Source organism: Stegastes partitus, unplaced genomic scaffold (genome assembly GCF_000690725.1).
Source record: "Stegastes partitus isolate 25-593 unplaced genomic scaffold, Stegastes_partitus-1.0.2 Scaffold96, whole genome shotgun sequence".
Taxonomy (NCBI): Eukaryota; Metazoa; Chordata; class Actinopteri; family Pomacentridae; genus Stegastes; species Stegastes partitus.
In genome coordinates this window covers 537,781-550,234 of record NW_007577827.1, presented here as the reverse complement: position 1 = coordinate 550,234, position 12,454 = coordinate 537,781, and the positions used below count along the sequence as shown (strand labels likewise).

Genomic DNA, 12,454 nt, shown 5'->3' with positions numbered 1-12,454 from the left:
TACCTCGCGTAAAAGGAAATGTGTGTAACCAAACAGGACATCTTCTCTCCAGTCTGAGAAATCGAGCAACAGGCTCTGCAGCGAGTTTTGGGAAATAAGACGGAGCTCATCGTCCATGTGCACCGTAAGTCTGAGGAACAGATACAAATATGAGCCAATCAGACATAGAAATAAATCAAAATATTTTATTTTATTATAAAACTAGACTGCGGAATGTAAAATGTCTTTATAATGGTCTCACTAACTGGCTTCAAAATACATAAAAATGATCAGTGATGACAGGATAGACCCGAAACTCACCGTGAGAGCAAGTCAATGAGCTCCGGTTTGGACATGCCATCGGGAAGAATACGAGGAATAGCAGCCACACATGTCCTGAACAGATCGATTTTGGGCTTCCTTTCACCGCTAACAAAGACAGAGGAGCGCATTGGACATAATAGCACCAATTTTGAATTGAATTGTAATTATTTCATGTTTGCTAAAGTTAACAATGTACAGTATCTGCAGTATCTTAGTACTAGCTGTCACAAATTCCCAGGCTTTGTTGGGCAAAAGCCTAGTTGTAAAAGCAGCATAATTTCACTATAATTAAAATGTGAATGGAGGGGCAGCAGTGTTATTGCTGCAAATTTGTTATCTTTTAATGAATTAATATGGAATCAAACAGAATAATCCTCATTAACACAAGGCTGAAAAATCTCTGGAGTTTCTGCACTTTGTAGTTACATACGTGATCATGTCCTCTGGTTCTTTGTTGAGCATCTGGACACTGGTGAGCATCATGCAACGGCCCACCTCCTTGTCCAAATGTCTCAGAATGTTGTCCAGGGCCTTGCGCACCTGAGAGTAGTACAAGGACATGCCTGTGGAGAACAGACAGAGGCGATACATGTAGTTGGAGATGACGCTCGAATTACATCAGTCTGACTGCCTGCAGAAAGACACGCACCTATTAGCTTGGCTTCCTCTTCAGTGAGCGTCTTGCTGAGATAAGTTTTCTTCTTCTTCAGGGAGTTTCCAGAGGGCAGAGTGGCTCCTGTGTTGGGCATAGGAGGCTCTCCGTCCTTCTGTTGCAGAGCATCTGCTATCACCAGGAATGCCCGGAGACCTATGTTCATTCGCTGGAAGACAGACAGAGCACAACATCCTTCACTACATGCCGGAGAGGCTGGTTGTACAGAGCAAAAATGTGTAGCACGAATTAAGTCAAGTGCATTAACAGGCAGTGCTTACACTCTAAAGATAACAGTCATATGGTGCAGGACACAACTGCATGCTTGGTTCTGTATTTCTTATTTAAAAATATTCCATGTTTTACCCACTAAGCAGCTCCACTGCCAGTAACTAAATACTACAGCATTTATATGACTAATGATATAGTTTATCAATCTTAATCTCACAGTCTGTGTGTGCCTCACTGTAATTGTAAATACCTCCTAATTATGAAAACCGTATTGTATTGCATAAGATAGAGAGTTCATCGCAGCACACGTTCAAAACCAAGTGCATCTCTTTAGCACAGGCGAGTAGGTGAATATTCATTCTGCCGGATGAGTTAATGTCAAAGCTCCGACAGAGATCGTACTGTTCTGTACCTTCCTCACAGACTACAAATAAAAATTGGAATGCTCATTGCTGTAACATGGCCAGGAGAGATACACTGTTGGTCTGTGTGCGACTGAGTGCACATGACTGAGTGCCTGTGTCTGCTCTCTTTACCTCCGGGTTGAGACTGAAGGCTTTGGCAGGCTTCCCGACGCTCAACAGGTCAAATATGATCTCCTTCATGGCGAAATCCAGTCTCTCCTGAACAGAGGGCAAACATACTGGTGTTACAGGATTTCAGAGTGAACGCAGTGTGAGGCGGTAGGCGCATTTGCTGTCAGCAGTGGAACATTTTTATTAGAAAAGTTATTATAATGGAAATATACAAGAGGCGTAAGGTGTTATTTATTTAAATATACGACAGTAATGAAAACATACACCGGGTTTCTACGCAGCTGCTAAATGACAGCAGCAACCACAAAGCTTTAAAGTGCCACGAGTGCCAACACTTACACGATATTACAGTAGCTTTGAAACCTCAGCCTCTAATACTGCCATTAGATGAAATATAATCAATTCAGATAATGGATTCTCACGAAATGTCAAAAATATCTCCCATGGCCTACATTTTAGTCATCCTGTGTTTTCATTACTGTTTAGCTTTTGACCTGTTTCTGCAACTGTGTCAACTAAGTTTTGGATTAACCGGTGCTTGTTTTATTTTATTTTTTTTAAATCAGTGAGTCACAGAATGAATAACAAAACACAACAGACCCCACTACATTTCTCTTGTCCTTTGACCAAGAACAGAATCCTATGCCTGCATCTACAACGTCATGTGAGTTAGTCATACACACCTGTGCAATAAACTGGATAATCTTGACAAAAATATTAAGGGGCATGTCTCTGGGAACGACGCTACGACTCCCTTTGGGGAACAGAGTGGAGGTGATGGACGTGAGACGGCTGAGGGACAAAGAGACGAGAGTTAGATCAGAAAAGCTGTTTGTTCTTCATTGACAGAAATCATTCCCACATCAACTTCAGGAAACATGAATTATTAACCATTCTGAGGAAAGAGTGAAACCTCTGCCCTTATGTTAAAATATTTACAACTTGGGTGTGTTTTAAGGAAAATCTGCTACCAAAAAAAAAACATGTCACAAATGTCACAGCACAAATAAAGGAAAGCACAAATGGAACTAAAAGAGTTTTCAGGGAGAGTTTTTGTTGCATCCTAATTTGACATGCCGATGCTTAAAACATCATATTTTCCTAATAAGGAATCTAACTGCATGCATTTCTTACCTCTGTGTTCCAGTGTTGCTCTCACACTTTATTCGGATCATGTAAACCCACAGCAGGCGGTAGAGAGATTCAAGAGCCACACGTGCCATCTTGGGGTCTTTATTCTGCATTCAAACACACATGAAAATGTTTCCTCCAAAGAAACGCGACAGTATCATGAGAAGCATATCTCCAATACAGTAGCTTGCAGGCAGTCTGCTGTATGCAAAACATACACTGTACCCTCAAGATTTATGGTGTGATCTCAGATTCGAAAAGAAGTCTTTATGACCCACCATCAATCACTACGTTCTGATCTTGCAGTGTTCCCCTTGAGGCGATACGCACAAATGGCTGATTTTATACTTCAATAGGTATTAGGTAGTGCTACTGTAGAGTTTTGTGTAAGTTAAGTGTTGTGTGCATTGATTGGCACTTTGTCAAATTCGTTCCCTGTGGGCAGAAATTCATGTATGTTTTGTGTGTGCTTGTAACATGTTATACAAATAACCCCTACATCAGTCATTCTTGCATTCGCATGGTACAGACAAAATAATCTGACCTTGAGGTTTGAAAGGCAGTTGTTGAGGAAAATGTGCCAGCGGCTGAGGAAGAACTGCTTCTGACTGACGCACAGCAGACAGGTCACCAGAGGATACAGAGCCTGGTTAGAGAGACAAGTCGGAGAGGAGACAATTATATAACAAGAATTAGGCTCAAACCTTGAAGTTCATCAGTAATTCAATGTAAATACCAATGCCTTAGAATGACTTCCACTTCCTCACCCATTTACCACAGTCTTGTACAAACCCAAAATCCTTTAATACATTCAAAATAAATCTGAGAATGACTTAATTAAAGCTTAAATTTAATTTCTGAGCTCCTTATATGATATTTAACAACTAGGAGCAATTACATATTTTCCCAGAGTGCTTCATCAAAGAGTGGTATACAAATTTTTATAGTATACAGTTCATGCATAGGAATGTGAACTTGGTGTCAAGTCTGTTCAGTCCTCCTCAAAGGCAATGTAAGTCTGCATGCTGATCATTCTTAAACAAGAATGCTTTGCTAACGATCAGTGTCAGTCTCCTTTGTCATGAATGGTTTTGGAAATGCTAGGTTTGAAATGCGCATCATATACCTGTCACTCCTCATCAAAAGGGGTATTTGTTATCTGTCTCTCACCCATTTAGTTATCTATTCACACCATGACACTTAGAATGTAAAAGAATGGCAATTAAGGAAATGCACCACATTAGTGTCGTTCCTATCATTTCTGTCGATTCTGCTCTCTCTAACATCACGAGTCATTGTTTGTTTAAACACATGTCTGTGGGCTGTTCACTTGGGAAAAAGCAGAGGTGTGTTACGTCTTGACTGCATAGGTGGCTCAGAGCATTCAGAGAATCCGTCAAAGGAAGCATGCATACCGGCACTGTGGCATGTCTGCAGGCCCCGAGGAAACGAGTCTCTGTCACAGCAGGACGAACCCGTGCACATATCACAAATAGCACATCAACAGCAACCAGCAATAATGCAACACAGCAGCCCGGTGACATGGTTTGTTATCAGATATGCCAGTCAAATGGCTGTGGCGCGCATCCTAAAGCTGGGGTGACATTTAGGAGAAAACTAAAGGGAAATGGTACCTTAGCAAGCATTGCTGTGCTGGACTACAAAAAAAATCTCAGTCTTGCCAAATCACCATTGTTTTCTTCAACCTTGTTTAAACTCTTTAAATATATATTTTTAAAATAAATATTTAATATGAGTGTCTGTATATTGAGCAGCTTACATCACGAAAATAAAGAACAATCTAATACAGTTTGGAAAACACTGAAGTTGATTAGATGCACTTTTTACTGCATGCTTGTTCATGTGAGATCACCATGTTAATAAGAGAGATGTACTGCATCTGATGTACCGATTTCTCTGCCTGTTTCCATGCTGTGGGCAAATATTGCTCATCTGGCACTGCTTCAAAAACTAGCCTGTGCACTGCATACTGCACCCCCTGTCTCCTTCCCATGAAGAGATAAAAGGCCACATGTTGGATGGCTACAGTAAGAGCTTTCACCAATTGCTGGTAATGGAGAGGAAATGAAGAGAGACGAACAGTGATGAAACAGAATACGGAGAGAAACTTACCAGAGAGTGTTTCTTCCTCGAGGACAGGTCCAGGGTGGTATCGTACAAACTTTCTACAAAATTCCGTAGACACGGCACGTTCACCTCATTCTTCACAGTCTGGGGGAGTATTATTAACACAGACGTTACAGTGGTACACGTTTTCTTTTTTTTTTTTTAAATGCTTTTACCAGAACCCAATGTCCTTTTACCTTGATGCACACAACACCTTTTACATGGATTCACTTAAGATTCATATAGTTCTCAAGACACAAACATTGCATACTGCGCTGCGGTAAGACAGCCAGACTTTTTATTTAAAAGGCGAACAATAATTTCAATGTGACTCTGGCTTAATGTGTATTTGTATTGCTCAGAGCAGGAAGATGAAATGCACTTACAGCAGCTACAGGTACAAGTATTTCCACAAAGAGTCCAGCTAATGAGTGCTTAATGTCTTTATCCTTCACTTCCAGGAAATACTGTGCACACTCCTGCAGACAGAAAGACAGAGTCAGAGGCAGTGACAGAAAGAACGCATTCTAATTCGATGCGTGCAAGGTCATACATTCACATTCGCGTTTTCTTACAGGGGAAGGAAATTAGAAGAATTTTCACATTACAGCTGGATAATAAACAAAGTGCTTCACCCTTGATTAGTTCAGTGTAACTTCAGTGGACAGTATGATAGCACTTAACAGCTTCACAGCATGAATGTATGCAGAGACAGATTCAGGCCACGTGTACGCATAGCCGGGTATTTACAAAAATCAAAAAAAGAGTTTTGTTTTCAAAAACAACATTGTTCACACCAGATCATTTTCAAAGGAATCTTTGTTTACATAAACCTGAATAAACACGTCATTAAGAGCTGCTATGAGCATGCCTAACCTATAGGGGGCAGTGTAATGAGAAGCATAAAGCCATGCTAGCCAATCAGAATCCTAGAAAAAACGCAACAACAAATGGCACAAAATCCTCCTTTTTACTTTAACGATAATAGTGCGAGGGTCGTTTGTTTGGACCGACAGAGAAGTAGAGCTACTTCTAAATGTAGCGTTAGAGTACGAAACAAGTAAATTACTTGAAAATATTGACTTTCTATCACAGTAGCCAAACTGTAAACATGGGTCGCACACATATGACACTGATGACATTTTTGTCGAATACTGTGATGTCAAACTCCGTCTCCTCCTGTCTACATGCAAATGTAAAGACAGAGTTTTTCCAAATCTCCACTGTGGCCGGAGTTTTCAGATATGATTGTTTTCAGTGACTTGTAGCTTCGTTTACGTGTAAACCAAAGGCCCAAACGCATTAAAGTATCACAGTTTTTGCTACGTGTAAACGGAGCCTTAGTCAAGGTGAGATTCCTAAACCAGAGACTCTTTAACATTTTATTGGCTGGTAAAGAACAGGTAAGGCAGCAAATGATTTCAGCTCAGTCTACCTGCATGAACTGGAAGGACGCTTCAAAATCTTCTACCGGGTACATTTTGATGCGGAAGAACTTTAGTCCCATAATGAGGCTGATGGTGGACTGGATGACGTACGGGCTCTGCTCCTTCTGTCTGAGCTCCTTGAGCTCTGAGATGAACTTCTTCCTCACTGCTGGGAACCTGCCGAGGAAATGGTGACCAGATGTGAACAGTTGTTCTATTCTCTCGAGTTCTAGTAAATGTTTTCAGACCCAGGTCTTAGCAGAGTGGCGCTGCAGTGAGTGACTACAACAAAGCGGCAATATTTTTCTCATCTGTGTTTATTTGTCAACGTTGCTTTTCTGCATGTCTTTTTTTTTGCATGTGGACATGGGTGTGTGCTCTTCTGTATGTGTCTGTCTATGTACCAACCATCCAGATAGATTTTACCAACAGCGCTCTGCAGCCCTATATTTAGAATGGCATCTGGAGGGGTGATGTGGTGGGAATATGTATGTGTGTGCTTTTTGCACATACTCTTGCATGTTTCACAGAGGTTACCACAGCAGTTAAGTAAGTGGAAGAGTTATCAGGCTTGTGTTTAGTGCTGAGTGTTTAAATAAGACACACATAAACACTGTGATCCACAAACCAAGCTGGAAAAACATGCAGATAACGCCAAGAATAAAGTATACGCTCAGACGGTTTATGAGTGCGTGCACTCAACCTTTTCATAGCACCGTGTGTAAATAATGCTCGACAAATAAACAACTCTGGAAGGAGTGTTAGAACTTAACTAAGAAGCTTAATCAAGTGGAAAACCCATCATCCACACAGAAGAAAGTCTACATTTGCTAAACTAGATCTCAACGTATTGACTTTGATCCATTTCTGCAGCGATGACTGTGTTAAATGATGTGTGTGTGCTGTGTGAAGGCAGTTACTGAGCTGCCTTGTGAACCTCCACCTCACAGTAATAACCTCCTGGAAAATGGGAACAGTGTTCATCTCTCATCACACACAACATTACACAGTTGGAGGACTATCATCTAGAGTGTCATTATCCTCATGCACACACACACACAGACACAGACACATATTTATGAACAAAGAACCAGACTAGCAGAATACAGAGAAAGACAGTCATTACGACATTACTTTTATCACTTGCGCTGAAGTCAAAGGGGGAGCATTTGTACCTGCCGTTTCAACTGAAAATGGGGTCAAAAGGAGGACAGGTGGTTACTGTAACTACACATTAAATTTTCCACCCAGACAAAGCGGCCCGCAGCTACAACATAACCTGGATTATGACTCAAACTGCATGTAGAGATGTAAAAACAAATCACCGAAAACAGCATTTTACATATTTAAATGACGGAGACACATTTTGATACTGCGGGCCCTACCGCAGACAAAACTGAGACAAGTGTGACTATAATGAGCTTCTGTTTTTTTTTACTGTGATTTCTGAGCAAGTTTATCAACACTTGAAGAGTTCATTTGCAAAAATAAATAACTCCATCTTCACAAACCTTCAGAAAACCCACTTTTCCAACATCTACCTGAGACAATATCAATCAAACTTCAGTCAATTCTATTTTTGTCATGTCATTGCTACTGAGTCAAATCCACTCCACTTCAGTTTGATTGATATTATCTCAAGCAAACAACAACAAAAAAATAAGCTTTCTGAAAATCTACAAAAATGGAGTTATCTGTTCTTGCAAATGAACTCTTCACTTATTCACACTGAAGATAACAGCATCATTGGGAAATGTGAAATTTGACTCTCTTCTGCCGTAACTGCTTGAAAACAACAACCACTTTCCCAAATCTAGAACTAATTCAACAGACTACATCTTCAGCAACTTTGGTATTTAAATTAACCTGGGTATTGTATGTGTAAGTTGGAGATTACCTCGATACAATTACACCCAACGAACACTCAACAACGACAGACATTAATGACTCACTGGAGACATGCAGACAGTGAATATGTATACACACACACACACACATACATACACACACACACTGTATAAACATAAATTTGCACAACAAGTGGAATTCACAGTACCTTGACTGAGCTACAACTCCCACTACTTCGGCATAGAGGTCAGCCACTATGTGCATGTTGCCTGTGTTGGGTCCCAGATACCTAAAAGGCAAATATAAACATCAATATCAGTGTCAACCATGCGTAGTGCTGGAAAGATCTGTGATAACAACATACAGATTTCTTAGTAATATAAAGCTGAAAAGCTAAACTATGCTTCATTCAAAGCATTCTTCTGAAGTATTTGCTTTATCTTTCTTACCCTTCCTTGTATTTGAAGTGCTTGAAGGCCAGGTTTACAACTTCTTGGATGAGTCCATCCAGAAGAGGATGGAGCGGGATCTGGATTGAAAGAAAATAAGTCATTTTATTTTGAATTAAGTCTGTCGCTTGAAGAATAATATGTATTCAAAACAGCACATGCAAATACATTTTTTGCTACTTTTCCTATTCTATTTACAGTCTGGGGAGCTTGGTGTGCACTGTGTTTTCTTAGAACCGTGACTAGATCTGGAATATGCAAATGACTCTTTGGTTTAATTTAGTTACAGTTGCACACCCGATGTCAAGCAAGATGTTAAACACAGCATGTTTGTTTTAAACCTTTCGCAGCCTTATGCAGTCATCTGTATAGTGTGTTGTGTAAGCACTGAAATAAAGACAAACAGTACTTCACCAGGGTGTCTCTGTAGCTAAAATACAGTTTGAACGCAGACTCATTTCTTTTAAAAGTTAAAATCACACATGCCTGTGAATCAGAGGAGAATACAACATAGTGTCAAAAGATGAATCACGTTGTAAAAATGAGCCTCACCTGCTTCAAAACTTCTATAAGCACGAGAGAAAAGATGAAGTCTATTGCCAGATCCCTCCGCTCCAGTAAATAGTCCTTCTGTTGCTCATCACTGACACAGACAGACAGAAACAGACAAGCATTATTTGTCACATGGGGGGCCAAATGCACACTGCTGTTGCTCCTGTACATGTAAGCATCTGTCTTTATTACATTTCCATTAATAAATTAATTGTAGGCACCATCTGGTCCACTGTGTAATCATGTATACTCAGTGTTCAGCTTGTTTGAGATTTGGAAACAAGTCTGCAAAAAAAGATCTTCAGTTTTGTATTAGTTGTGTCTCTTTTTTTTCAAAGAAATGTAGCTTTATATTTTAGAATTGTGGGGCAAATTTGTAGGCTTGTATGTAAAAGTAGTAAGTCTCTTGGTCAGTTATTAAAGGCTTCATTGCATTGCTGAGATATTGTGTTAAAAATGGAGGCCCCTCATTTATTCTCTTTTCAGTGCCACTGTGTGTCTTTTTCTCTTGTTTTAACTTTAGCTCCTTTCATACAAATTGAAATTGTATAACAATATGTATGGTGAGTGAACAAAGACTGACTGATCTGAGCCAGAGCCAACGAACTGAAAGCATTTTATGAGCGTGCAGTGAAGAAGTCCTGTCTGTGGTGGTTTATCTGTGCTCACAGTTTTTTTTTCCTAAAGGACAGTGAAATGCGTCACCCACACATTTTTTTTTATATGTGTGGGTGACACAAATCTATTCCAACTTCTCAGGCGGGTGCAAAAAATAGATCTAAATCGAGTGTGTTCTCTCACTTTTTTGACTTGGTGTTGGCCCTGGGTCGATACTCATGGGACTCGTCTTCCAGGCCGTTCTGCCTCTTGTACCAGTCGAACAGAGTCTTCAGGATGGATGGCAAGCAGTACTCTGCTAGAGAACTCATACTGCTGATCAACTGCACAGAAGTACGGAAGAGGAGCAGAGGTTAGTCCCATTCACAAAATAAGCCAATGTTACGGCTAGATGTGGATGACAGAGGGAGAAAAAAGGGGCATGACATATTCATGATGTGTCGATGTGAGGTGCACGCACCTGGTCGAACTGTGGATCTTCTCCTCTCTGCAGAGATTTGTTAAGTGGCTTCTCCTGTGAGACAAGAACACACAGAAAAGCAAACACTCATGTCAGAAGAGATGGGTTGACATTTTATAGGGACTAGAAACTCAAAGTTCAAGTAAAGGTGTCACTGCACTGTCTGTTTGCTGAAATTCCTCATACTGCCCCAACCCTTACAGTAAATATCTCATATGTTTGAATCTATGCTCGTGCTGCATTTAAAGCCAAATGAAAAGTTGGCCATTGAGTTGAAAACAAAAGCAAGAATTCTAAAGTCAGACGTGCATGTTCTCTTGAAGTATGTGCTCAGGTACTAATCAGCCCCTAGATGCCAAACACAATCACTGAGATAAAAGGTCAAATCTCTTCACCCCACTATATATTATGAGACTGTGCTCAGGCATTTGGATTTATGTAAAGAGACAAACAAGCCCTAATTGAACTTTTAACCCCAAAGAAGAAGTTTACAAAGCAGTAATATGAGAGGCTAAATGGTTAGGTTACAGTACATCAAATATATTAGGTTACACATGCATGCAAAAAAATGCAAACATGTGAATCCAGCATATCTATATCGCAAAGAATTCATCTCAGATTGTGTATGTGTGCAATTTAAAAACCACTAGGTGCTTGCTGTAACTAAAATGTGCATGTTTCTAATAAGTGGAGCATCTGTCTTCTTTTCCTGCTTTACAGGTGCATCTGAGCTTAGAAATTATTTGTGGAGATATACAGATATGATGTAAACCATCAGAAAAGGCCTTGATTGTTGGAAAATAACTACAAAGAGGTTACAGTATTTTTCACTGTGAGACTAAAATGTTAGTTTGAGCTTAAAAAAAACCCAAAAAAACAGCCGATTGAAAAGTCACTATTCAGGTTTGCAACAGGACAGCACAGTCTTTCGTGGCGGTGGTTCAAATACTGCACCGTCATTCTTCAGAGTGGAGTCTGCATAGTTTACTAAAGTTTGTGAGGGTTTCCAGCCCAGGTTAAATACGACCCACTGGTGTGAATATTTTAGGCTGCTTCTTTTTGCCAAGTCCATGCTGGGATATGCTTCACCAGACAGAACGAAAATTCGTAAGGCCTGTTCTAAGTTAGACTAGACACACATAGTTAGACACATTGCAGAGATTACTTAAGATAAGTCCTCATATGCTGTCATAAAAAGTCACTTTAAATAACACTCTCAGAGTAAATATCTAAAGCAAACCTAAGTGGTGCTGTAACCTGAGAGAAACAGGATAAAGGAATAAAGACAAAACAACATGAAAAATCAATACAAAGTCACTCACCAGTGGTTCAGCCATGATGATGCGAATCTTGCGCTCAGAGAGCAAGGTGAAGTTGGCAAACAGGCTTTTTAGGACGAACTCGCCCGGCTTGCTCTCGGGGTCTACGTTGACAGGCGCCATGATGACAGGACCCTTCCTCTCTCCCAGGGTTCCACTGACTGGTGGGAGGGGCGGCTTCAGTCCCACTGGAGAGGCTGAAAAACAGTGAAGACAGGTCAGAGAGTCTGAAACTGTGGGTTTCCTCTTAGACAAAACTGTTCCCCCCACCAACCCCCAGTTTTGGAACAATAAGCCATAATTTGGAGGGTTTGGGGAAAGGAAGCAAGAAGTGTCATACTGTTAAAATGGGCACTACTTTTTCACCTGTTTTTGTTTGCCAAAAAGCATAAAGGAAGTATTTAAAGTAAGCTGAGTTATGCATTCGCAGTCTTCGCAATGTTCTATGATTGTTAACTATCACTGGATTACTTGACAATGAAAACCCGATGATTTGTAGTTCTGGATTCATGAGGAATGACAAAGGGAATTTATGGATGTTTAATCATGACGGACATCAGTAGTGGCTCAGTGAAAGACTGCAGCTTTTAACAATCGTCCTTACAATATCAGAACCAGAATCAACTTTTCCTCCCTGCTTTGAGATAGAACAGCTGTGATGGAGATCCTCATGCTCTTGCATTGCTTGTCTGAGTTAACCTCAAACTTTGATAAGCAAACAGAATTTGTCAGAGTCATACCATTTAATTATATCCTCAGAGTTAAACCTCCCCAGCCATGACTAAATTATGTTTTCTAAGT

At 40.3% G+C, this 12,454-nt stretch overlaps 1 protein-coding gene across 2 annotated transcripts in view; it reads right to left on the bottom strand.

The window, feature by feature from the left end:
* Positions 1 to 12,454, bottom strand: part of fryb (furry homolog b (Drosophila)) — a 51,512-nt gene that overhangs the window by 26,446 nt on the left and 12,612 nt on the right. For both annotated transcript variants that reach the window (XM_008277348.1, XM_008277349.1), the window contains exons 2-18: positions 11,657 to 11,850; positions 10,335 to 10,388; positions 10,058 to 10,197; positions 9,257 to 9,347; positions 8,705 to 8,784; positions 8,464 to 8,544; positions 6,416 to 6,584; positions 5,367 to 5,459; positions 4,987 to 5,085; positions 3,398 to 3,499; positions 2,857 to 2,960; positions 2,406 to 2,514; positions 1,723 to 1,809; positions 953 to 1,124; positions 734 to 866; positions 301 to 408; positions 4 to 130 (exon numbers count right to left, since the gene is read on the bottom strand). In XM_008277348.1, coding sequence (XP_008275570.1) covers positions 4 to 130; positions 301 to 408; positions 734 to 866; positions 953 to 1,124; positions 1,723 to 1,809; positions 2,406 to 2,514; positions 2,857 to 2,960; positions 3,398 to 3,499; positions 4,987 to 5,085; positions 5,367 to 5,459; positions 6,416 to 6,584; positions 8,464 to 8,544; positions 8,705 to 8,784; positions 9,257 to 9,347; positions 10,058 to 10,197; positions 10,335 to 10,388; positions 11,657 to 11,850 — 1,943 coding nt within the window. The remainder of the gene's footprint in view (positions 1 to 3; positions 131 to 300; positions 409 to 733; positions 867 to 952; positions 1,125 to 1,722; positions 1,810 to 2,405; positions 2,515 to 2,856; positions 2,961 to 3,397; positions 3,500 to 4,986; positions 5,086 to 5,366; positions 5,460 to 6,415; positions 6,585 to 8,463; positions 8,545 to 8,704; positions 8,785 to 9,256; positions 9,348 to 10,057; positions 10,198 to 10,334; positions 10,389 to 11,656; positions 11,851 to 12,454) is intronic.